Source organism: Oncorhynchus clarkii, chromosome 20 (assembly GCF_045791955.1).
Source record: "Oncorhynchus clarkii lewisi isolate Uvic-CL-2024 chromosome 20, UVic_Ocla_1.0, whole genome shotgun sequence".
Classification (NCBI taxonomy): Eukaryota; Metazoa; Chordata; class Actinopteri; order Salmoniformes; family Salmonidae; genus Oncorhynchus; species Oncorhynchus clarkii.
In genome coordinates, this window is record NC_092166.1 from 19,485,585 (window position 1) to 19,512,299 (window position 26,715).

The 26,715-nt window shown below is 41.4% G+C and overlaps 1 protein-coding gene across 11 annotated transcripts in view; it reads left to right on the forward strand.

Annotated features, from left to right (window-relative positions):
- The first annotated feature begins 12,349 nt into the window (after nucleotides 1-12,349).
- LOC139376044 (extended synaptotagmin-2-B-like) overlaps nucleotides 12,350-26,715 on the forward strand; it is a 49,984-nt gene continuing 35,618 nt past the window's right edge. For 3 of the 11 annotated variants that reach the window (XM_071118156.1, XM_071118161.1, XM_071118165.1), the window contains exons 1-2: nucleotides 12,372-12,543; nucleotides 12,860-13,280. In XM_071118156.1, the coding sequence (XP_070974257.1) occupies nucleotides 12,867-13,280 (414 nt within the window). In that variant the 5' untranslated portion in view covers nucleotides 12,372-12,543; nucleotides 12,860-12,866. Of the gene's footprint in view, nucleotides 12,659-12,859; nucleotides 13,281-26,715 lie in introns of all 11 variants that reach the window. The other 8 variants (XM_071118155.1, XM_071118157.1, XM_071118158.1 and 5 more) reach the window with 7 other exon arrangements.

Here is a 26,715-nt window from a genome sequence, read left to right on the forward strand (position 1 = left end):
TGTTGTTACGCCCGTTTAATTCGTGGCACCGGTATTTTTCCAGCACCATAGTATTGTGTTTGTACTGGTGTTTTCTTGAATTAAATACCTTGTCCACGCATCTCAGCTCTCCTGCGCCTGACTCCTTTCACCAGTTACCCACAGCCTTGACAGTATGAAACAAATATGAAAATGTATGCATTTGAAAAGTCGCTCTGGATAAGAGAGTCAGCTAAATGACTAAAATGTTAATATTTACTGTGCATGTTTAACAACTCTTTATTCTGTAGAGAATAGAATAACATTATTTTCCGGGGGGGGGGGGGACATTGTGAAATAGAATCAGTATATCGTACAAGGTGGAAAAATCTTTGTTCCTTATAGACTAGAATAACTTTATTTTCCTGGAGAGAACTTTTATTTATTTATTTATTTATATTATTTTGTATTATTTATTACAAAAAAATGCAAGGAAGGGGTAACATTAAAGTATTAAACAATACAGCATCAAGACACTATCAAACATGTATCAGTCTTTCCGCAACAGAGCCATCCTTATGTGTGAGGGTGCGTGTGCATGACAGTGATATAAAATACATGTCATCGTTTCCTTTTTCATGATCACAATCTTGTGAAACCCGAACCCTCCAAGATCCCCCCCACAGTTCCCCAATAGCTGTCCCTCAACCATTCGAAACCCCTCCCAACCCCCACCCACCGGGAGAAAAATAAATGTATTCTGTTCCCCACCCCCAAGAACCCCCCCAATGCACCAACAATCAAGAGAATGAACTGAAGAGAAAAAAGGAAAAGACAGAAGAGAACAGCAAACAACAATGCAAAAAACAAAAAAACGAATAAAAAACAAGACAAAGGACATCAAAGACAACTGAAATCATAACAGCAATGCCAACTGTATATGTTTGTGTACATGTCTGGCACTATTACATGTATATGTGTGTTCTTGTATGTGTTTATTTGAATGAGAGTGTGTATATGCATGTGTACGAACACCTGCACAGCATCAGCCTCAGGCAAACCGGCATTAGTTGTAAAAACACTGCCACTTAGTGTCATTCAAATGTACTTTTATTATGTTTTATTTAGACTTTTTCCCCTTTATCTTGATCATCATTCTCTCTATCACACAGCAACTCCAGGAAGGGAACTTTTATTTGTAACTAGTGGATTTGGTTCTGGGTGTTGAGCCTGAGATTGTCACATCTGCTCCTGCCACACCCCCTAGTGGTCATCCGGTGTCGGCTTGACCTGCAGCCATTCCACCAGTACTCACTCTTTCTCTCCTCCTCCCTTTCTGTTTGTGTGTGATTGTGTGGTTGGAGACAGGTGTGCTGGGGTCAGAGCAGATCCCTACCAGCTGCAACTTGTTCCATTATCAAGACCTCTACAAATACTCAGTTATGCCACTTCTACTCTGCCTGATCATAATCTCTGACTCTGGCACCTGTCTTCTGTTCCACATCTCACCATCCTGCTAACCTGTTCTGGACTCACCACACCACCACTCCCTTGGATTCCCCTATGGACCTGTTTACCCTGTCCCAACCCAGCACACTCCAACTTCAGCCTCCACATCTGGTTTCCTGCATCTCATCCAAGCTTCCCCGGATCTGCACTCCATATCTCCCTGTGTTACAATAAATACCTTGGTTCATTCATCTCTGTTTCCTCGTCTGAGTCTGCTTGTCAATGTTCTAGGTGAATGGAATAAGGCGGAGTCAGGCGCAGGACACAGGTATGAGTAAAGTCACGATATTTACTCAAATTCAACAATAATCCAACAAGGATAAACATAAACAATCCAGAACACGTACACGGAATCACTTGACAAAAACAATCACGCACAAAATAACAGGGGAAGCCAGAGGGTTAAATAAGGAACACTGATTATGGAATGGAAACCAGGTGAGTGTAATGAAGACAAAACAAAACGAAAATGAAACGCATCGGTGGAGACTAGAAAGCCGGTGACGTCGACCGCCGAACGCCGCCCGAACAAGGAGAGGGACCAACTTCGGCGGAAGTCGTGACACTGCTCTTGGGTTCCCCTGTGCCGCTCCACGTAACAGATATTAATGTTTAACAGATTATCTCCCCTCAGGTATTGTTGTGGGTTGTGGGTAGCTCAGTTGACATTGAGAAAACTCCTGCAGATATTGAGAAATTGAAATTGAGAAAATTATCCTTCATCATGCATGTCACTCCAACTTTTTTTCAGTCATGCTGAGTAGTAGATATTATATACTGCATCATCAAATATAAAAGAAATGTGGTCCTCTGGTTGACCTATGAAATAGAATCAGTATATCACAGTGGAGGCTCCTCAGAGGAGGAAGGGGAGGACCATCCTCCTCAGTAAAAATAATATAAATAAAAATGGTAAAACATTTCAAAGTTATACTTTTTAGATACAACTATACTAAATATATTTATATGTCACCAAATAATTCATTATAACAAACTGTTTTAAAATAAAGGTCTACAGTAGCCTCAACAGAACTCTGTAGGGTACCACCATGGTGTAACTGGAGGACAGATAGCTTCCGTCCTCCCTTTGGTACACTGACTTTAATACAAAACCTAGGAGGCTCATGGTTCTCACTCCCATCCATAGACCTACACAGTGATTATCACAATTTCCGGAGGAAGTCCTCCAACCTATCAGAGCTCTTGCAGCATGAACTGACATGTTGTCCACCCAATCGAAGGATCAGATAATTAATCTAGTACTGAAAGCATAAGCTACAACTAGCTAGCACTGCAGTGCATACAATGTGGTGAGTAGTTGATTCAAAGAGAGAGAGGACAGTTGTTGAACAGTTTTGAACAACTTAATTTCTTCCAAAATGAACAAATGTATTGTCACCGGGGCCCACTGGTGGAAGTGCTAAACTGCTTACTGACTGTACACTGTAACGTTACTGCATTATTGTATCGGGTTTAGTAACTGGTTAGTTCTATTAGCTAAGTTGACTGACTTTAGCTAATATGGTGACAACGATGTAGGCTGTCTGTAGCAGTTATGATATGGTTTGGCTTGGAAAGGTTTTTTCTCTTGGTCACATACAGCTGTTGTGTCGTGCATTGAAGTCCATAAACGAAGGGAAAAGGTGAGAGGAGGAGAGCGCATAGATACAACGTAGGAATACAATGTGGCTGCCATGAAGTGAACTGTGCATGATCAGGGGAGTATTCATTTAGCTGATTCTGTTGAAAACAAATTCTTAAACGGAAGCAAACGGAACGACCTGGGGATAAACATTATTAGTCAGCTGAATGACTAAAATGTTAATATTTACTGTGCATGTTTAACAACTCTTTATTCTGTAGAGAATAGAATAACATTATTTTCCGGGGGGGGGGAACATTGTGAAATAGAATCAGTATATATCGTACAAGGTGGAAAAATCTTTGTTCCTTATAGACTAGAATAACTTTATTTTCCTGGAGGGAACTTTTATTTGTAACTAGTGGATTTGGTTCTGGGTGTTGAGCCTGAGATTAATGTGCAACTGATTATCTCTCCTCAGGTATTGTTGTGGGTTGTGTGTAGCTCAGTTGACATTGAGAAATCTCCTGCAGATATTGAGAAACTGAAATTGAGAAAACTATCCTTCATCATGCACGTCACTCACATCGACTTTTCTTCAGTCATGCTGAGCAGTAGACATTATATACTGTATCATCAAATATATAAAAAATGTGGTTATCTTCACACCGTCAGCACACTTCACAAAACATCAATGCTCAGCATGAGGCTGAAAGTAGTACCCTGATGGAAACCTCCAGCCCTACTTTATATTGAGTGCTTTGCTCTAAAGAAATACTTAACACATGGAATGTATTCACTCTTAATTTGCTGAATAATTTTTTTCTCCACAATTGACTGGGTTAGTTAACATAATCACCATGTGCTGTGTAAGCTTGCATAGACCATAGCTGCTTGAAATGGTAAGTGGTTCAAACAGGAAATTAATATAACATAAAATGTAATAAAATGGTTCTGCGTTGAACATGATGACATAAAAAAAGTATTTATTGAAAGCCCATGTCATGCTTTGTGGGAGGATCTTTTGTTTCCCAAAATGTAATGTTTTGGTAATAAAATGGTTCTGCGTTGAACATGATGACATAAAAAAAGTATTTATTGAAAGCCCATGTCATGCTTTGTGGGAGGATCTTTTGTTTCCCAAAATGTAATGTTTTGGTAATAAAATGGTTCTGCGTTGAACATGATGACATAAAAAAAGTATTTATTGAAAGCCCATGTCATGCTTTGTGGGAGGATCTTTTGTTTCCCAAAATGTAATGTTTTGGTAATAAAATGGTTCTGCGTTGAACATGATGACATAAAAAAAGTATTTATTGAAAGCCCATGTCATGCTTTGTGGGAGGATCTTTTGTTCCCAAAATGTAATGTTTTGGTAATAAAAAGGCAAGATATTTTCCACTCAACTGGAAAAAGTGTGAAATTGGACTTCAATTAAATTTTCATGTGTTTCACAAACAGCAACAAAAGACTAAACTACAAAAGCATGTCACCATTGCCCCCTTGTCGGAAACATGCTTTTCAAAAAATCAAGTTCCCGGAACAAAAGCAAGTTCCATTAACCTAAGGGGTTTAACAGTGATACAAAAGAGGTCATTTTGGTCATGCACTAGGGTCACAGTTACAGCACACGTAACAGCAATTTTGGATAATGGACTTTCAATTACCTATGGTTATCTACACTTTTACTTTCCTTTACTTTTCTGATGGCAGTTTAAACGACCTGGTGGTGTACATTTAATAACTTGAATAACATTTGGGGGAGAAATTACTTTGGAAAATTACTTTTCGGGCATGATGAAGGAAGAGCTACGCTGTGACTGTGTACATGTTGTTCTATCATGTAATAATGTACACATTGAGTGTGTTTCCTAACTAGGCCATTCTTTGTTGTGAAAATATGTTATGAACTAATGAGAGTGTGTTCCTTTGTGTCTACACAGTTCGCTGCACACAAACATTGCTGCCAATTTCATGGAAGTGTAAATTCTAGAATCTATGCAAACCATTTAAGACCAAACCTTTTTACTGGTGCAACCCATTATGACTTTGATGATGTTAGAAACATGTTGTAGTATGCACTTGCCACTATTTTTGGCTAGGCTTTGGCCATGTTACAGAATTTCAAAGTGCCAAAAACGGTTTGCCAAAACAATTTGGACTGACAAAGGGGAACACTGTCTGGCACAATTTGGACTGACAAAGAGGAACACTGTTGGAGACATCTTCCAGTTCATGATAACATGAGATCCAACCACTTTGTTAGATTCCAAATGGGAAGAGGACTTTGAGAGACTCTTTAGACGTTTCCTTCTCAGACTCTTCAACAGTCAGAGAGACTCCTGGTTTCTGTGATAGATAACGCTGTCATTGGTCCTAAATGGCACCCTATATTATATAGACCACTACTTTTGATCAGGGCCCATAGGGCTCTGGTCAAAAGTAGTGCACTACATAGGCAATAGGGTGCCATTTGGGACGTAGGCGTGATGCAGCCAGGGCCCTAAATCCCAAGGTATTTGGATCTCATAAGCAGCAGGGGGGCTGTTCTGGATAATATTGCTGATCACAGATGGCAACGGGGGGGGGGGATAAAATAGAATAAAACAATATGACTGTTTTTTAATATCCAGAAGCATTTACATATATGGACGTCTAGGTTTGCAGTAGTACTGTAGGTCCAAATCCCTATACTACATTTAAAATCAGTGCACTCCTCCTCTCAATCATCTCCCAGGGTGCGGTAGTGAGCTGAGCCTTTCCAGACAGCACTCTGCAGGGGGGAAGCACTGATTATAGGAGGATGGAAACCTACTTTAAAGGCACAATCTGCAGCCAAACTGCAGCCCCACAACTTGGTTTTATATTGAATGAAGCTGAGGGTTGAGGCTGGAGAAAGGTAACCACTAAAGGTTGACACGGGAACAGGACTCCCACAGGTCTTGTGGGTCCCACAGGATTCCTGCAGGAACAGGAGTGAAAGTCAAGTTCGGAACAGGACCGGACACGAGCAACAGTCCACAGGGAAGGGCAGTACAATAATTATTTTAATCTGAGTTATTTTAGTTATAAGCAGTTTTAGGAGGACATACAGTGGCAAGAAAAAGAATGTGAACCTTTTGGAATTACCTGGATTTCTGCATAAATTTGACATAAAATTTGATCTGATCTTCATCTAAGTTACAACAATAGACAAACACAGTCTGCTTAAACTAATAATATACACGTTATTGTATTTCTCTTGTCTATATTGAATACATAATTTAAACATTCACAGTGTAGGTTGGAAAAAGTATGTGAACCCCTAGGCTAATGACTTCTCCAAAAGCTAATTGGAGTCAGGAGTCAACTAACCTGGAGTCGAATCAATGAGACGAGATTGGAGATTTTGGTTAGAGCTGCCCTGCCCCATAAAAAACACTCACAAAATTGGAGTTTGCTATTCACAAGAAGCATTGCCTGTTGTGATCCATGCCTCAAACAAAAGAGATCTCAGAAGACCTAAGATTAAGAATTGTTGCCTTGCATAAAGCTGAAAAAAAAAGTATCTCTAAAAGTCAGTCCACGGTAAGACAAATTGTCTATAAATGGAAAAATGTCAGCACTGTTGCTACTCTCCTTAGGTGTGGCCGTCCAGCAAAGATGTCTGCAAGAGCACAGCGCAGAATGTTCAATGAGGTCTGAATGCTCGTCATACTCTGTATTCTTGAAAAGCTTCCCATTCACCATTATCATACATGCAGTTTGCAAGACTGGATCTCCAATGTTGACTTTTACGTTGGCATTGTTCTTTGGTATAAAGATGAATACATAATGGAGAGATGAGTTGGTTTTAGTCATGTTTCTGTGTAGAATAACCAATGTAAAGGACTAGGGCTGCAAAATTCCTGGAACTTTCAATAACTTCCCTGGTTTTCCTGAAATCCTGGTTGGATGTTCCTGGAGTCAAATCAAATCAAAATCAAATCAAATGTTATTACAGTTAAATACAAACCCTTAACCTACACTGAGGGAATAAACAGGAAATCCGGAATCATCCAACCAGGATTTCTGGAAAACCAATTTTGCAACCCTATTCAGGACTATGTACTTTATACTCTGATGTTCCTCCTTTTATGTTATACAAATATAATTAGTAAAGTAGTACTGTTCGTGATCAATGTAGGCTATAGTCAATGTAAAGATAACAATTTTGTCATCAAAAATACCAAGATAAAGTGTCAGTGTAATGCATTCATGTATTCTGTACAGGACTTATGACGGTTAAATAAAATGTATGAGATGGTCTATGTGCAGAGCCTGTCCTTCAGAAAACTTCTCTATTCATTATTCAGCTTGATAATCTCTCTCATACTGACAGAAAAGTGATGTATCTTCTAAAATAGAATTTGAATGGGAATGCCTAGCATGTCTTTCACTGTCACATGGTGAGTCTCCATAGAACTCCATATAGATACCATGTGACTCTCATTGTTCCAGTAGCAACACTTTTACTTACATTAGAAGCTTACTTTACTTTTTTGCGTTTTCTGCTCAGTACGGTTCTCACAGCATCATGTTCTCATGAGCATTATGCTATGAATAAGCACAGAACACATTCATCAATTGCAATGTGAGAAACAGTGTTGTCTACTTGTGTAATTGTTCACTCGTCATCAACAGTAATACACAGAAGTGAAAGATCTAATAGTGTCCTATTGCATTTAATCACATTGTTATTTTCTTTAATAAAGAATGGGTCCTTCATCCCACAGGCAATCTAGTAACACACACACACACAGCCTAATTTACTATTCCATTTATGGAAACAATCCCCATTAAATTGTGCCAAACAAAAGTTACTCCCCCCCCACACACACTACTAGACAACACCTCCAGCTATGATAAAATGAACTCCAATTCAATCAGTCACAGGGCCCTTGAACTGCTCAGAGAGATCAGTGATGAACACAGTAAATTTTCCTTTGAAAAGGATGCAGCGTTTTACCAGGAAACCCTCAATGGTTAGGAAAGAACCCATAGAGATTCTATAATTCCATAAAAGAACCCCTAATAAATGTAGGCCTACAGGCAGGCAGATGGAATCTTTCCTCTACTCTTCTGCTGTGCTCCGCTGCTACCCTCATGGGTTGCATAATTCATAACAATATTGTTTTCAATGTTCTTTAGGAGACTGACTCCCAAATGAGCGAACTTGTTAATGTTTCATCCAACGTGTACACTCTTAGAAAAAAAGGTGCTATTTAGAAACTAAATGGGTTCTTCAGCTGTCCCCATAGGAGAAACCTTTGAAGAACCCATGTAAAACCCTTTCGACAGAGGGTTCTACATGGAACCCAAAAGGGTTCTACCTGGAACCGTAAAGGGTTATCCAATGGGGACAGCCGAATAAACCTTTTAATCATAATGGAGCGGGAGGGGATGGCCGCCGTTATACGGGCTCCTAACCAATTGTGCTATTTTGTGTGTTTTTTTGCATTGTTTGTAACTTATTTTGTACATAATGTTGATGCTACCATCTCTTATGCCTGAAAAGAGCTTCTGGAAATCAGAACAGCGATTACTCACCTCAAACTGGATAAAGATATTTCTTTAATGAGTCTGAAGCGAAGGATATAATGCTGCTCCCAGACAAGGCCCAAATCCCCATCATTCACATGAAGAAAAGAAGGAAATGCAGGGAGCCGGAGATCAGAATTCGTTGGCATGTAGATAACCCGTCTCTACCATCCGTTCTATTGGCCAACGTGTAATCGCTGGAGAATGAACTGGATGAGCTCCTTTCCAGACTATCCTACCAACAAGACATTAAAAACTGTAATATCTTATGTTTCACCGAGATGTGACTGAACAACGACACGGATATACAGTTGGTTGGATTTTCCATCCAATGGCAGGACAGAACAGTTACGTCCAGTAAGACAAGAGGTGGGGGTGTGTGTCTATTTGTCAATAACAGCTGATGCGCGATGTCTAATATTAAGGTAGTCTTGAGATATTGCTCACCTGAGGTAGAGTACCTCATGATAAGCTGTAGACCACACTATCTACCTAGAGAGTTTTCATCTGTATTTTTCGTTGCTGTAGATAAGAGTACCTCTTACCTCATGATAAGAGTACCTCATGATAAGCTGTAGAGAGAGAATGGCTGATGTTATATTTTGTTTGTTTTTTTTGCGTTGTTTGTACTTCTTTTTTAAACTTATTTTGTACATAATGTTGCTGCTACCGTCTTTTTTGACCAAAATAACTTCTGGACATCAGAACAGACTGGTAGAAGCTTTTTCCTTTAACGAGTCCGACGAGTCAGACTTGAAGGATATACTGCCTTCCCGGGAACAGTCCCACATCCCGTCATTTGCGTGAAGAGAAGACAGAGAAAAAGGAGGCGCAGGTCGGGCTGCCTTCTCAGAATTCGTAGGAAAGCGAGTAAAACCCCACTTCCATCCGTTCTATTGGCAAACATGCAATCATTGGAAAATAAAATTGATGACCTACGGGTAAGATTAAACTACCAATGGGACATTTAAAACTGTAATATCTCATGTTTCACCAAGTCGTGCATGAATGACGACATGAACATCATACAGCTGACGTGTTTTACACTGTATCGGCAGGATAGAACAGCAACCTCTGGTAAGACGAGGGGTGGCGGTCTATGTATATTTGTAAATAACAGCTGGTGCATGATATCTAAGGAAGTCTCAAGGTTTTGCTCACCTGATGTAGAGTATGTCATGATAGGCTGTAGACCACACTATTTACCTAGAGAGTTTTCATCTGTAAATTGTCATAGCTGTCTACATACCACCACAGACCGATGCTGGCACTAAGACTGCACTCAATGAGCTGTATACCGCCATAAGCAAACAGGAAAACGCTCATCCAGAGGCGGCGCTCCTAGTGGCCGGTGACTTTAATGCAGGGAAAATTAAATCCATTTTACCAAATTTCTATCAGCATGTTAAATGTACAACCAGAGGGGGAAAAAAACTCTAAACCACCTTTACTCCACACAGAGACGACTACAAAGGTCTCCCTTGCCCTCCATTTGGCAAATCTGACCATAATTCCATGCCCTCCATTTGGCAAATCTGACCATAATTCCATCCTCCTGATTCCTACTTACAAGCAAAAATTAAAGTAGGAAGCTTATATGCTCGCTTCGAGGCAAGCAACACTGAAACATGCATGAAAGCCTCAGCTGTTCCGGACGACTGTGTGATCACGCTCTCCACAACCGTTGTGAGTAAGACCTTTAAACAGGGCAACATTCACAGGACGTGTACTCCGAGCATGCGCTGACCAACTGGCAAGTGTCTTCACTGACATTTTCAACCTCTCCCTGTCTGAGTCTGTAATACCAACATGTCTCAAGCAGACCACCATAGTCCCTGTGCCCAAGAACACTAAGGCAACCTGCCCAAATGACGACCGACCAGAAGCACTCACGCTTGTAGCCATGAAGTGCTTTGAAATGGCTCACATCAACACCGTTATCCCAGAAACTCTAGACCCCTCCAATTCGCATACCGCCCCAACAGATCCACAGATTATGCAATCTCTATTGCACTCCACACTGCCCTTTCCCACCTCGATAAAATAAACACCTATGTGAGAATGCTATTCATTGAATACAGCTCAGTGTCCAACACCATAGTGCCCACAAAGCTCATCACTAAGCTAAGGACCCTGGGACTAAACACCTCCCTCTGCAACTGGATCCTGGACTTCCTGACGGGCCTCCCCCAGGTGGTAAGGGTAAGTAACAACACATCTGCCATGCTGATCCTCAACACAGGGGCCCCTCAGAGGTGTGTGCTTAGTCCCCTCCTGTACTCCCTGTTCACTCATGACTGCACGGCCAGGCACGACTCCAACACCACCATTAAGTTTGCCGATAACCCAACAGGTAGGCCTGATCACCGACAACGACGAGACAGCCTATAGGGAGGAGGTCAGAGACCTGGCCGTGTGGTGCCAGGACAACAACCTCTCACACAACGTGATCAAGACAAAGGAGATGATTGTGGACTACAGGAAAAGGAGGACCGAGCACACCCCATTCTCATTGACAGGGCTGCATTGGAGCAGGTTGAGAGCTTCAAGTTCCTTGGAACAAGCACACCAAGACAGTCGTGAAGAGGACACGACAAAACCTATTCCCCTCAGGAGACTGAAAAGATTTGGCATGGGTCCTCAGATCCTCAAAAGGTTTCACAGCTGCACCATCGATAGCATCCTGACTGGTTGCATCACTGTCTGGTATGGCAACACCTCGGTCTCCGACCGCAAGGCACTACAGAGTGTAATGAGTCCAGACTCTGTCGCAGCCGGCCGTGACCGGGAGACCCATGGGGCAGCCCACAATTGGCCCAGCATCGTCCGGGTTAGGGGAGGGTTTGGCCTGCAGGGATGTCCTTGTCCCATCGCGCAGTAGCGACTCATGTGGCGGGCGGGGCGCAGTGCACGCTGACACGGGTGTAAAGTGTTTCCTTCCACACATTGGTGCAGCTGGCTTCTGGGTTAAGTGGGCACTGCGCATATATATTTAATCCACTGCATCAGTCCTATGAGGGCTCTATTCAGGATGTCTATACCTATACTCTATCAGCTTCCATGTATGGTTAATGTAGCTGGAGATGTATACATTGTCATTTCAACATTTGAAGACCATCAGATTCTTTGACATATTGTATCATACATACTCTACCATTCAGGGACTGCTGTCCTGTCAACTATTTGAACTGATAGCCTATTCAAAATATCCTATATGGCATAGGCAATGGACTTTGTAGTGATACTATCACAGGGTCACTATATTGTAGCCTAGATCATTGGAATCTATCATTCTAATAATTTCAGTATGATTATACCTTGGTAATGAATTATCTGTTCCAACTACTATTATCCATGCAACTTACCAACTGGTAATTGGTACATTCAATAGTGCTTAGTTATAGGCTACAGCACAGTATCAAGTCTCTATTGGCATCTAGTGGACAACATACCTTAGTACATTGTTTTGTGCACGGTGTAATCATAGATGGCAGGTACAGTACACAATAAAAAGCCACTGCTGCATCCCATACTCTCTACTAGTTGTACTACCATACTTTTATAGCAACCCTAAATATTTGATGTTGGAAAATAGATTATTAGACTATTCTGTATGGTTCAGAATAATAATTAATTGCGCTGTACGAGTGTGCACGAGCCAAGTATCCACGAGATGGCGCTTGGAAATCCTATTTTTCAAAAATCCCTCCCTGTGTTTGACCTATCTTGACAATGACAATTTCCTGTTAGAAAAATTAGAAGGGGGCTGGTCATATTGTGTTGTGTGCGTGGAGAAGAGAAACGCACTCGAAAGCAGGATGTGGTGAAGGGATTGTTGGGCTACATTGGAAACTAAACCAGTCGAAGGAACCCATGCAGTGTACGGGACTGGTACACTGAATTCAAAGGATTACGGATGTCGAATACAGAAACGGGTGAGGAAGAGTATTTATGTTATTTAATAAAAAAGGTTAACACAAGTTTGGCGAAATAGCGGTTAATTTGCGACTGTTAGGAAACTCCTTCATAAACCACGATGCAGATTGACAGGTCGCTGAGCCCTTCGCTCTGAACTAACTACTATGATTACATCAATCATAATTATTCCAGCGGCTGTGGTTGCAACATTTTCACAGACATTAACGTTTGTCATCGTGTTGTTGTTACATTGTAGAATATACATTGTGTATGTAAAATGTTTTCTGTCTGTGTCGCTTATTCTGCTCTCTCTATTCTGAAACTTATTTGTAGAGTGGAAATGAGAAGAGCGGCAGCGGCAAACAGTGGAGCTCAAGGGGCGGATTCTGGAAAGACAATTTCCACAGGACCAACAACAGCCAAGGAAAATGGACCGACAACTCCGAGCCCTCCAGTCAGCCCTACGACCCCAATCGCCCCGGTGGATCTGGGAGATGAGCCACAGTCCTCCGTCACAGACGCCACTCGGATGTGGATGAAATTTGCCAAGACCTTCATCGTTATTTTTCCCATTTATGTTTTGGGATATTTTGAGTTCAGCTTCAGTTGGGTTCTAATAGGGCTTGCCATCTTTTTCTGGTGGAGAAGAAATCAAGGGCATAAAAACAACAGACTGACCCGTGCCTTAGCGTTCTTGGAGCATGAAGAGAAAACTGTCAAACAACATTTGTCGACCTCTGAGTTGCCACCATGGGTAAGAATGACATTGTTTTGTTTTATTGAGTTAAACATTTTAAAGCTTCTAACATAGCTAACAACTTTTTTTCCTGGTCAGGTGTTACAGATGAATAGTATTGTCAATGGTATCCCCCCATCCAGATTAGTGTTGCTAATCAACTTGATTGTTTCACAACTTCAAACAGCAGTTCATTTTCCCCACATCACTGTGGTTGACAGTATACTGCTCAACAGCCCTCATGGACAGTCGAATTGTAAACGGTCCATATAGCCCATGGCAATCAGAGTAGCTATCTAGATCTGTACTGACCCCTGTACCTGCTTTGTCAGAGTAGTTCTGAGATCCTTCTGAGGATGGCCTGGTTTACGTTACACTATAAGGGAGGGAGGAGATTATGGCTGAACTCCAAAAGATTGAGCTTCGGCAATATATCAATCAAGCAACAGTGTGACACTAAGAGGTGATCCACAGCTCCTTTTAACTGGCTTAAGTAAAAAATAAAAAAGTTTTATGCTCAAAATTTGTCACATGCATCATAAACAAAAGGTGTAGACTAACAGTGAATAGAAAGATACAATTAAAAAGTGATACATGGCTATATATACAGGGAGTAGGATTACTGAGTCGATGTGCAGGGGTACGAGGTAATTGAGGTAGCTATGCACATACAGTGCCTTGCCAAAGTATTTGGACCACTTGGATTTTTTCACATTTTGTGTTAAAAAGTGGGATTCAAATTGATTTAATTGTCATTTTTTTGTCATATATATATATATATGATGAATAAAAATGAAATAACTAAAATATAATTGTTGCATAAGTATTCAGCTACCCGTGTTGACAGAGGGAATTGAGGGGGGGGATAAGGACAAATATTACACAATCCAGGTGTGCAAATGTTAGAATCACCTTTGGCATCGATCAGCTGTAAGCCTTCTTAGGTGTCTAGAAGAGCTTTGCACACCTGGATTGTGTAATATTTGTCCTTATTTCCCCCCCCCCCCCCTCAATTCTTCAAGCTCTGTCAAGATGTTGGGGATTTTCAAACAGATTTAAGTCAAAACTGTAACTTGGCCACTGTCTTCTTGGTAAGCAACTTCAGTGAAGATTTGTCCTTGTGTTGTAGGTTATTGTCCTGCTGAAAGATTAATTCCTCTCCCAGTCCCTGGTATAAAGCAGGTTTTCTTCAAGGATTTTGCCTGTGTTTAGCTCTGTTTCTTTTTATTCTGCAAAAACTCTCCAGTATTTGCCGATGTCAAGCATACCCATACTGTACCATGTCAAGCATACCCATACTGTACCATGTCAAGCATACCCATACTGTACCATGTCAAGCATACCCATACTGTACCATGTCAAGCAGCCACCACCATGCTTGAAAATAAGGAGGCAGGTACTCAGTGATGTGTTGGATTTGCCCTCAAACATAAGGTTTTGCATTTAGGCCAAAAAGTGTATTCCTTTGCTGTGTTTTATTTAAAATAATTCACTATTACTTTAGTGCCTTGATGCATACAAGATGCAGGTTTTGGAATATTTTTTATTCTGAATATTTGTATTTTGTGCAGTCACTACAGTGTTATTTATCCATCCTCAGTTTTTTCCCATCACAGCCATTGAACTCGAGCTGTTTTAAAATCACCAATGCCCTCATGGTAACATAACTGAACAGTTCCTGTCCTGCAGCTCAGTTCAGAAGGAAGACTATCTTTGATGTGTCTGGGTGGTTTAATACATCATCCACAGCATCATTAACTTGACCATGCTTAAAGAGATATTCAATGTCTGATTTGTTTTTGTTACCCATCTACCAATCACTTGTCTTTGAGGCTTTTGAAAAGCTCCCTGGTCTTTGTAGTTGAATCTGGGCTTGAAATTCAATACTTGACACCTTACAGATGTTCTATGTATGGGGGACAGAGGAAGGGTTAGTCATTCAAAAATCTTGACAACCACGATTATTTCACACATTGATTCCATGTAACTTATTATGTGATTTGTTAAGCCACATTTTACTCCTGAATGAATTTAGGGTTGCCTAAACAAAGGGTCTGAATACTTATGCAGTGTGTGCATGCGCACGCTAGGGCTCTGATAGGCTATGTGATCTGATGGGATTATTACTTTCTATTCTCCCGAACCCACCTAATTTATTCAGGTATTCCTATGCCCTGTAATGGGTACTTATTGTAGATCTGACAAGTTTTGACATTTCACTCTAAGCTAGGGCAAGTACAGGCAGCTTTGGTTAAGTATATAGCACAATCAATTCCAGACACAACTTCTTGGTTATTGTCAGAAACCTGCTCCAGAGTCTGCCGTTTAAAAAATCAGTAGTAAGAAACCAGCACTGTCTGTCAGGAGTGGTGGCATGGATTGTGATGTGATCCACGATACAATTGTTGGAACTTTATTTTAAAAATGCAGCAGGCCTTGGTGTTGGTGAGCCATGCCCTCTGACTGTGTCCAAAATGGCACCCTATTCCCTACATAGTGCACTACATTTAACCAGAGTCCTATAGGCCCTGTGCATTACAAAAAAGGGAATAAGGTGCCACTTGGGACACAAGCATGCTAGTTGTTTCAGCAAATATGCCTGGAATGAGGCCTGGAATGTGTTAGTTTTGTGGACTGTTTTGTTAAAACAATTTGACAAAGAAGCACACACTTCCCAAGAACTGTATTTTCTGCCTAGAAGGCCAGCATCCTGGAGTCACCTCTTCACTATTGACATTGAGACTGGTTTTGCGGGTACTATTTAATGAAGCTGCCAGTTGAGGACTTGTGAGGCGTCTGTTTCTCAAACTAGACACACTAATGTACTTGTCCTCTTGCTTAGTTGTGCACCGGGGCCTCCCACTCCTCTTTCTATTCTGGTTAGGGCCAGTTTGTGCTGTTCTGTGAAGGGAGTAGTACATAGTGTTGTATGAGATCTTCAGTTTCTTGGCAATTTCTCACATGGAATAGCCTTCATTTCTCAGAACAAGAATAGACTGACGAGTTTCAAAAGAAAGTCTTTGTTTCTGGCCATTTTTGAGCCTGTAATCAAACCCACAAATGCTGATGCTCCAGATACTTAACCAGTCTAAAGAAGGCCAGTTTTATTGCTGCTTTAATCAGGACATCAGTTTCAGCTGTGCTAACATAATTGCAAAATGTTTTTCTAATGATCAATTAGCCTTTTAAAATGATAAACTTGGATTAGCTAACACAACGTGCCATTGGAACACAGGAGTGATGGTTGCTGATGACGGGCCTCTGTACGCCTATGTAGATATTCCATTAAAAAATCAGCCATTTCCAGCTACAATAGTCATTTGCAACATTAACAATGTCTACACTGTATTTCTGATCAATTTGATGTTATTTTAATGGACAAAAAATGTGTTTTTTTTTTTTTTTTTTTAAATGACATTTCTAAGTGACCCCAAACTAAATGGTAGTGTATATGTACAGTACATTTGAATATCATGTTAACATATTATAATATTGCTATTATACTATGAAGCTTTATGTTAGAATATTATGTTATCCTTCTGTGAACATAAGGCACAAAAGCAATGCAGGTAGTAGTTGGCAATCTTAAGATTGGCAAATTAGATTTCTGTCTTCACTAAACAATATGTTAAGATGATGTACACTGCACTCAAAGTTTGAGACCTTCTAAAAGGCAGACGATTGATATCTGAGGGCAGAGCTCAGGTCAGTATAAATCCGGTCATGACTGGCCTGTCTGTCCCTGGTTACTGGGCCTCAGTTCTTTTACAACAGGATCGCTGGACTGTAATTAGGTCAAACTGTCAAGGAGAAAAAAACTGTTAAAGTGTAGCAAAATACATCCTCCAAAATATAGGTCTAGTCTAGCGTTTCCCAAACTCTGTACTCGGGACCCCAAAGGGTGCAAATAATTCAAGTTGGATGATAATTTGAATCATCTTTGTAGTGCTAGGGCAAAAACCAAAACATCCACCACTTGGGGTTCCGTGTACCAAGTTTGGGAAACACTGGTCTAGTCAAATGGTCTATATGGAGTAGAGGTTTCTCTCGTTCTGTTATGCTCTCTAATGGTGTGTCATAATGGCCATGGATGGGGTCTCCCTCAGTGATGTGCCAAAGGGTGGGCCAATCAGTCCAGTGGAATGTAAAAAAATATATATATATTAAATAATTGTGTGTCGAACAGAGAGCCTTGTGCTGCTGTGCTCTGCCTCTGACTACAGGGAGAATAGGCCTTGTTTGATTCTTTCAAATATCCAGGTCCTGTGCTGTTTTATGACCGTGACTTCCTTCAGTCTCATGGGAGCAATGACTGTTGAACAGAGCATTGTGCTCTTGAGTTCTGCCTCTGACTAAAGGGAGTAGAGAATAAGCCCTGTTTAACTCGTTCAAACCTGCAGTCATGTGTTCAAACAGAGGTCGTGTACTGCTGTTGCATATGACCCAGACCCCCTCCACACACAGTCTCCTCTCATGGGAGTGATGAGACTGTCAGGGACTTTGGAGAAAAGGACAGTCCAGTCATCAGTGCTCGCTCACTGGATAATGTGACTGTGACAAGTTTATGGATGACGTCGGGAGAACACACTCAGCAAAATAGAGAGCTCTGACGAAAGCATCTCAAAGCTTTTACAGGCTTGAATTTGAGTTGATAACGGATAGATATTTGTATCACATTTCAAACGATCCAGTAGGTCTATCATGTTCTATTTGCTAGGCCTGTATTGTTAGCTTGTGGCACTGTGCTTTGTGACTTACCAAGAGCAGAGGTGTGTCACACACACTGTCTTCTAAGCAGGCAGGCAAATCAGTAACTTAAGCAAACAAATGAAAGTTTATCACTGAAGTGGAAGGGAGGACACTTAGACCTATGTGAAGTTAGTTTTACAAGGGGATTTAGATCCTTGTTAAATTAGCTATTTTACTATCTATCGTAAGCTTAAATCCCTTTCCTGGGTTGTCTGTATACAGCACAGTGCATTCGGGGAAGTATTCAGACCCCTTTACTTTTTCCACATTTTGTTACCTTAGTGCCTTATTCTAAAATTGATTTAAATTACATTATCCCCCATTTTTGAAAATGTATACAAAATAATTAACTAAAATACCATGTCTACATAAATATTCAGATCCTGCTATGAGACTTGAAATTGAGATCAGGTGCATCCTGTTTCCATTGATCATCCTTGATGTTTCTACAACTTGATTGGAGTCCACCTGTGGTAAATTCAATTGATTGGACGTGATTTGGAAAGGCACACACCTGTCTATAAAAGGTCCCACAGTTGACTGCATGTCGGATCAAAAACCAAGCCTTGAGTTCGAAGGAATTGTCCATAGAGCTCCGAGACAGGATTGTGTCGAGGCACAGTTTTGGGAAAATGACAAAAAAAATTCTGCAGCATTGAAGTCCAGTGGCCTTCATCTATCCTTCCTTCTTTATTAGAAAAAGTTTGGAACCACCAAGACTCTTCCTGTACAATCAGGGGAGAAGGTCCTTGGTCAGGGAGGTGACCAAGAACCTGATGGTCACTCTGGCAGAGCTCCAGAGTTCCTCTGTGGAGATGGGAGAACCTTCTAGAAGGACAACCATCTGTGCAGCACTCCACCAATCAGGTTTTTATGGTAGAGTGGCCAGACATAAGCTATTACTCAAAAAAAGGCACATGACAGCCAGGCTCCCGTGTGGCGCAACGGTCGAAGGCACTGCATCTCAGTGCTAGAGGTGTCACTACAGACCCTGGTTCGATTCCAACAAGATTCTCTGGTCTGATGAAAACAAGATTGAGCTCTTTGGCCTGAATGCCAAGTGTTATGTCTGGAAGAAACCTGGCACCATCCCTATGGTAAAGCATGGTGGTAGTAATATCATGCTGTGGGGATGTTTTTCAGCGGCAGGGACTGGGAAACTAGTCAGGATTGAGGGAAAGATGAATGGAGCAAAGTACAGAGAGATCCTTGAATCTGCTCAGAACCTCCGACTGGGGCACAGATTCACCTTCCAACAGAACAACGCAGGAGTGGCTTCGGGACAAGTCTCTGAACGTCCAGCCAGAGCCCGGACTTGAACCCTATCGAACGTCTTTGGAGAGACCTGAAAATTGCTGTGCAGTGACGCTCCCTATCCAACCTGACAGAGCTTGATAGGATCTGCGGAGAAGAATGTGAGAAACTCTCCAAATGTGTGCCAAGCTTGCAGCATCATACCCGAGGTTGTAATCGCTGCCAAAGGTGCTTCATCAAAGTTCAGAGTAAAGGGTCTGAATACTAATGTAAATGTGTTATTTCAGTTTTATTTGTAATAAATGTGCTAAAATGTCTAAAACCCTATTTTTGCTATGTCATTATCGGGTATTGTATGGTGATTGATTGGGGGGGGGGGGGACTATTTAATAAATGTTAGAATAAGGCTGTAATGTAACAATGTGGAAAAAGTCAAGGGGTCTGAATACTTTCCGAATGCATTGTTATGTTGTGTGTGTGTGATCTAGTTCTACTCCTGTTGCTCTAATGGCACGGTATGGTACATACTGGGCAATTCCACTGAGACTCAGATTTTTCACTCTAAAATGTTTGCTAAACAAAAACCATTGATTTCAACGTTTAACAAACCATACAACTCTATTTGCTTCTTAAAAAAACATTTACTGGAAAAATTATACGGATGCTATTGGTAATAGAATTATGGTAAAGTCTTCCTCAGTTTTATTCTGTTACAACTTTATCTGCACAGTTCTTCCTGTAAATGTGTTTTTCTAAAACTTTTAGTGTAAATTGATAAGTACTCATTGTGCATAGCGTTGTATGATTTTGATAAATCAGTGGTTTTTGTTTGGTATACATTTTAAAAATATAATCTCAATCTCTGCATAATTCTGTTACCATGTAATTGCCATGTAATTGCCATACTGTAGATCATGTACCACAAAGGCCCGTGAAGTTCTGCCTGTGATTTGATGCTCCCCACAATGGCTCTCTTTGGTTCCTGTGGTGATTATGGGTCCCGCCCCACCCTGAGGGCCTAAATATAGGTGGGAACAACTGTCTTGTGATATAGTATGTCTTGTCCTGCGCTATTGACCGTCCACCAATGATATATTGCTATCCGACTGGCCTGACTATTTTCCACGGTACAGAAATTGCTGAATGTGCACCTTCTGATTGAGTTTGGGAAGATTCTTTAATTGGTTTTGCGAACTCCTTCCTGTCCTTGCCTCTTTTTGAAAAATGTAATCGAATAGAGGAAACAAATGTGCTTGTATGTAATGGCTCTCCTTTTCCACTTGTGCGTCATCAGGCAAATTACATTTACAGGGGTGGAATACCAAAATAAATGTGTAAAATGATAAACAAATGTTCTGTAGGTAGTTGTGCAAGGCATTTTTAGCGTAAAACTTTTAAATGTGTGCGTGCTTTTCTCCTTTGACAACAGCTGATTTTTAAAGGGGATATGGATGATTATAAAACACTTCTGCGCTACCTGCCGTGAGGATACTGTTGTGAATCCTCTGAAGTAGGTAATGGAGGAGGGGAGCAGCCTCATTTGTTCGCCTATAAACGAATTGACTCTCTCCTCAACCACTTATCGGTTTCCGGGTCATGGAGGAGAGAGGACAAATGAGAATCTCCCTTGGAAGTTGAGCAGTCACCTTTGACCTGATGATCTGTAATGCCTCTGACACAGTTAGGGCTACTGACTTATGACCTTGTAACAGAACAGAATATATGAGTGTGTGTGTGTGATAGTTTCGTGGCACTAGGACCTTTATTTTGGTGAAGCCATGGCAATCGGATGTAATAATACTAGCCTCGTCTTAAGCTCGCGAGATCAGGATGGTTCGTACTAGGCTATAATAATACTGACCTCTGTCACAAATTCATTATTCTGAGGGCAACACCAGTCACATGTTCTGTTCTCTCCTACCCAACAAAATGTAAATAGCTGGTGAGAGCAAGACGGTTTGTATTGCCGTGTCTAGCCCTATACAATATTACAATTTCATTTTGTTATACTGTATAACAGAAATTAACTTGTAATATACTGTAAACTCGTAAATTACTCCTCTAATGGTAAATGTGCACTGATTAGCGTGGTATTGCATAGTGTTTGTGTGTGAGTGAAGGAGGCGATGACCCCTATCTGGCTGCCCTGGTCTGGATTTCTAAACAGCTGTTCTGTGGGATTGTGGTTCCACCAGTCCAGCACGACTCCCATGGGCTGTCAGAAGGGCTTCTTCCCAAATGGCACCCTATTCCTTATATAGTGCACTTGTTTTAACCAGGGCTCTACGCACAATATGGGAATAGGGTGCCATTTGGGAAACATCCCAGCTTGATTCTCCCATGAGCTGTCATAAGGAGAGGGATGACCACATTGCTCCACTTCATGGCTGCTGAGATGTGAGATTAGTATTATATTTACATACATTGATAAGACACAGCTCCATGAGCTATTCAGTATATTCATACTGGCTAAGATTAGTCAGGGTTGAATGAGCCTTCTAAATATCCGACAAGTTTCTGTTCAGAATCAGAAAGTTTTAGCAATTGCATTGTGACTTGTGTGACAGTTTTCTGTTATTCAGGCTACTCTGTTAACTGTGGTGTGTTGTCCGGGGTACTAAAGCTGACGCACTCTGAGTCTGTTGGTTGGAAACCATATTCCATCAGACTAACTGTTCAGTCAAACCAGGAAATAGCTTGACAATGAGTCAGAGCTGCTGGCTTTCCTCCTGTGAGGAATTACTGTGAACCTCTGCTTTTCTTTTCCACTAGCTGTGGGATCTCAAACTCTCAAGGCAGGCTGGAATATGCTGCTAGGCAACCTCTACTGTTCTACAGACCCTAAAAAGGAGTGAAAAGTGGTCTGGCAACGTGTAATTGAAGGGGGAACTATTTTTTTTAAATGTATCTGTGAAATGAATCGGTTTCCTTATTGTGTCACAGCATCGGAGTTGTCAAGGAAAACAAAGAAATGTCATTGTACAATATTATGCAGATTTAGGCCAGGCTATTTGGATTTGAGTTCATGGTATTGCGTTTTATAAACATGATCTAACAGCCAAATAAAAATAGCTTCTTAGCGAGAGCAATTTATCAAGCAAGAATTTGGTAGGACTGGGAGTGGTCTGAGTTGGGAGGGGGAAACAGAAAACAAGCTGTTATTGGCAGAGAGGTTTGGAACTCTCTTTAACTAATTTACCTACTGGTGTTGTCACCAGGCAGACCAAAACTGCATCCCACCAAAACAGGCTGAAATTAAAGGTGGTCTTTTCAAACAGCTCTTACACTAAAATGACATATATCATAATTTTCCCAATTTCTCATTATTCCAACCTCATCGTGTGGAAACAGAGTGTACAAAACATTAGGAACTATTTTTTTGACATAGACCAAGGATCATCAACTAGATTCAGCCGCGGGACGATTTTATTTATTTTTTCTTCTAATTTGTAGACTGGGCGTCTTGTAGTCAATTTGCAAACAGATGTAATGTTTCACTAAAACAAAATAATTTCAAACCTTGCTTAAATTTGTATACTGTCATGCCTCAATTATGCGTGGGAAGGCTTGGGAACAGATTTCTTAAATTAAAATCACTTGGAGCTGATTTCCTGGTGTTTTTATTCTTATGTCCAACAATAAATTCCACACCAACAAAATGTTTTTTTTTTTTTACTTTGGAAACTTGGGAAGGGGGCAAATAAAACCACCTTGCCTCGCGGGCTGCAAGTTGGGGAACACTGACATAGACGGACCAGGTGACTCCAGGTGAAAGCTATTGTCTCTTGTTGATGTTAAATCTACTTCAATCATTGTAGATGAAGGGTAGGAGACAGGTGAAAGAAGGATTTTTAAGCCTTGAGACATGGATTGTGTATGTGTGCTATTCTGAGGGTGAATGGGCAAGACAAAAGATGTAAGTGCCTTTGAATGGAGTATGGTAGTAGGTGCCAGGCATACTGGTTTGTGTGTTAAGAACTACAATGCTGCTGGGTTTTTCACACTCAACAATTTCCTGTGTGCCTCAAGAATGTTCCTTCAGCCAAAGGACATCCAACCAACTTGGCACAACAGTGTGAAGCATTGGAGTCAAGATTTAGATTTTATTTACCCTTTATTTAACTAGGCAAGTCAGTTAAGAACAAATTCTTATTTTCAATGGCGGCCTACCAAAAGTCAAAAGGCCTCCTGCGGGGACGGGGCTGGGATTAAAAACATGGGCCAACATGGGCCACCATCCCTGTGGAACGCTCTTGAGACCTTGTTGAGTCCATGCCCCAACGAACTGAGACTGTTCTGAGGGCAAAAGGGGTTGCAACTCAATATTAGTAAGGTCTTCCTAATGTTTTGTACACAGTGTATATAAACACAGGAATATCACTTTTTAATTTAAAAAAAATGTTTACCCCTTTTTCTCCCCAATTTCGTGGTTAGTCTAACTACCCAATTGATAGTTAGTCTTGTCTAATCGCTGCAACTCCCATACAGACTCAGGAGACGCGAAGGTCGAGAGCTGTGCGTCTTCCGAAACACAACCCAACCAAGCCGGACTGCTTCTTGACACAATGCCCACTTAACCCGGAAGGCAGCCGCACCAATGTGTCGGAGGAAACACCGTACACCTGGCAACCGTGTCAGCGTGTACTGCTCCCGGCCCACCAGTGCACGATTGGACAAGGACATCCCTTCCGGCCAAACCCTCCCCTAACCCGGACGATGCTGGTCCAATTGTGCGCCGCCCCATGGGTGTCCCAGTCACTGCGACAGAGCCTGGACTCTAACCCAGAATCTCTAGTGGCACAGCTGCCACTGCGATGCAGTGCCTTAGACCACTGCGCCACTCGGGATGCCGACTATCACGTTTTTGACTGCACTAGGCCTTTTAACCTTTATTTTGATAGGGAGTCATGCTGAGACTTGCATTGATGTGTATGTTTGGCTCATATGTTAGTTCAATGCTAACACTTCATCACTACTACTACAGTGCATTTGGAAAGTATTCAGACCCTTGACTTTTCCCCCATTTTTTTTACGTTAGCCTTATTCTCAAATGGAATGAATAAAACATTTCCTCATAAATCTACACACCATACCCCATAATGACATAGCGGGAAAAAAAATTGCGTAAGTATTCAGACCCTTTGCTATGAGACTCAAAATTGAGCTCTGAGTGCATTGATCATCCTTTGTTTCTACAACTTGATTGGAGTCCACTTGTGATAAATTATTTTGATTGGACATGATTTGGAAAGGCACACACCTGTCTATATAAGGTCACACATTTGACAGTGTGTGTCAGAGCAAAACCAAGCCATGAGGTTGAAGTAATTGTCCGTAAAGATCAGAGATGAGATTGTGTCGAGGCATAGATCTGGGGAAGAGTACCAGAAAATGTCTGCAGCATTGAAGGTCCCCAAGAACCCAGGGGCCTCCATAATTCTTAAATGGAAGACGTTTGGAACCACCAAGACTCTTCCTAGAGCTGTACACCCAGCCAAGCAATTGGGGGAGAAGGGTCAGTGAGTTAACCAAGAACCTGATGGTCACTCTGACAGAGCTCTGTGGAGATGGGAAAACCTTCCAGAAGGACAACCATCTCTGTAGAACTCCACCAATCAGGCCTTTATGGTCGAGTGGCCAGATGGAAGCCACTCCTCAGTAAAAGGCACATGACAGCCCGCTGGGAGACTGGGAGACTATTCAGCTTCAAGGAGAAGATGAACGGCGCATAGTACAGAGATCCTTGATGAAAACCTGCTCCAGAGTGCTCAGAACCTCAGACTGGGGCGAACGTTCACCTTCCAACAGGACAATGACCCTAAGCACACAGCCAAGACAATGCAGGACTGGCTTCAGGACATGTCTCTGAATGTCCTTGAGTGGCCCAGCCAGAGGCCGGACTTGAATCCGATCAAACATCTCTGGAGAGACCTGAAAATAGCTGTAGAGCAACGAGGAGAATGGGAGAAACTCCCGAAATACAGGTGTGCCAAGCTTGTAGTGCACTACCCAAGAAGACTCCAGGCTGTAATTGTTGCAAAAGGTGCTTCAACAAAGTACTGAGTGAAGGGTCTGAATACTTACAGTACCAGTAAAAATGTTGGACACACCTACTCATTCCATGGTTTTTCCTATTTTCTACATATGATATGATAACTGGCTCTCATGAGGACTGCCACAGGAAAGGAAGACCCAGAGTTACCTCTGCTGCAGAGGATAAGTTCATTAGATTTACCAGCCTCAGAAATTGCAGCCCAAATAAATGCTTCACAGAGTTCAAGTAACAGACACATCTCAACATCAACTGCTCAGAGGAGACTGCATGAATCAGGTCTTCATGGTTGAATTGCTGCAAAGAAACCACTACTAAAGGACACCAATAAAAGCGACTTGCTTGGGCCAAGAAACATCAGCGATGGACATTAGACCGGTGGAAATTTGTGCTTTGGTCTGAGTCCAAATTTGAGAATTTTGGTTCCAACCGCCGTGTCTTTGTGAGACGCAGAGTAGGTGAACGGAAGATCTCCGCATGTGTGGTTCCCACCGTGAAGCATGGAGGAAGAGGTGTGGGGGTGCTTTGCTGGGGACACTCAGTGATTTTCTTCGAATTCAAGGCACACTTAACCAGCATGGCTACCTACCACAGCATTCTGCAGCGATATGCCATCCCATCTGGTTTGCGCTTAGTGGGACTATCATTTGTTTTTCAACGGGACATTGACCCAAAACACACCTCCAGGCTGTGTAAGGGCTATTTGACCAAGAAAGAGAGTGATGGAGTGCTGCATCGGATGATCTGGCCTCCACAATCACCCAACCTCAACCCAATTGAGATGTTTTGGGATGGGTTGGACCGCAGAGTGAAGGCAAAGCAGCCAACAAGTGCTCAGCATATGTGGGAACTCCTTTAAGAATGTTGGAAAAGCGTTCCACATGAAGCTATTTGAGGGAATGCCAAGAATGTGCAAAGCTGTCATCAAGGCAAAGGGTGGCTATTTGAAGAATCTCAAATATAAAATATATTTATTTAACGCTTTTTTGTTTACTACATGATTACTTCCATATGTGTTATTTCATAGTTTTGATGTCTTCAATATTATTCTACAGTGTAGAAAATAGTTTTTTTTTAAATTAAAAAAAAAATACTTGAGTGAGTAGGTGTGTCCAAACTTTTGACTGGTACTGTATGTAAATGTGATATTTCAGTTTTAATTTTAAAACATTTGCAAATATGTCTTAAAAAAACACTTTTTGCTTTGTCCTTATGAGGTATTGTGTGTAGATTTTATGAGGGGGGAAACTATTGAGTCCATTATGGAATTAGGTTGTAACCTAACAAAATGTGGATAAATGAAATGGGCCTGAATACTTTCCGAATGCACTGTATTTAGGGAATTGTATACCCTTTGGGATTCAGCCTAAGCCTGCCTGCAGAAGCTCTGTCTGTCAG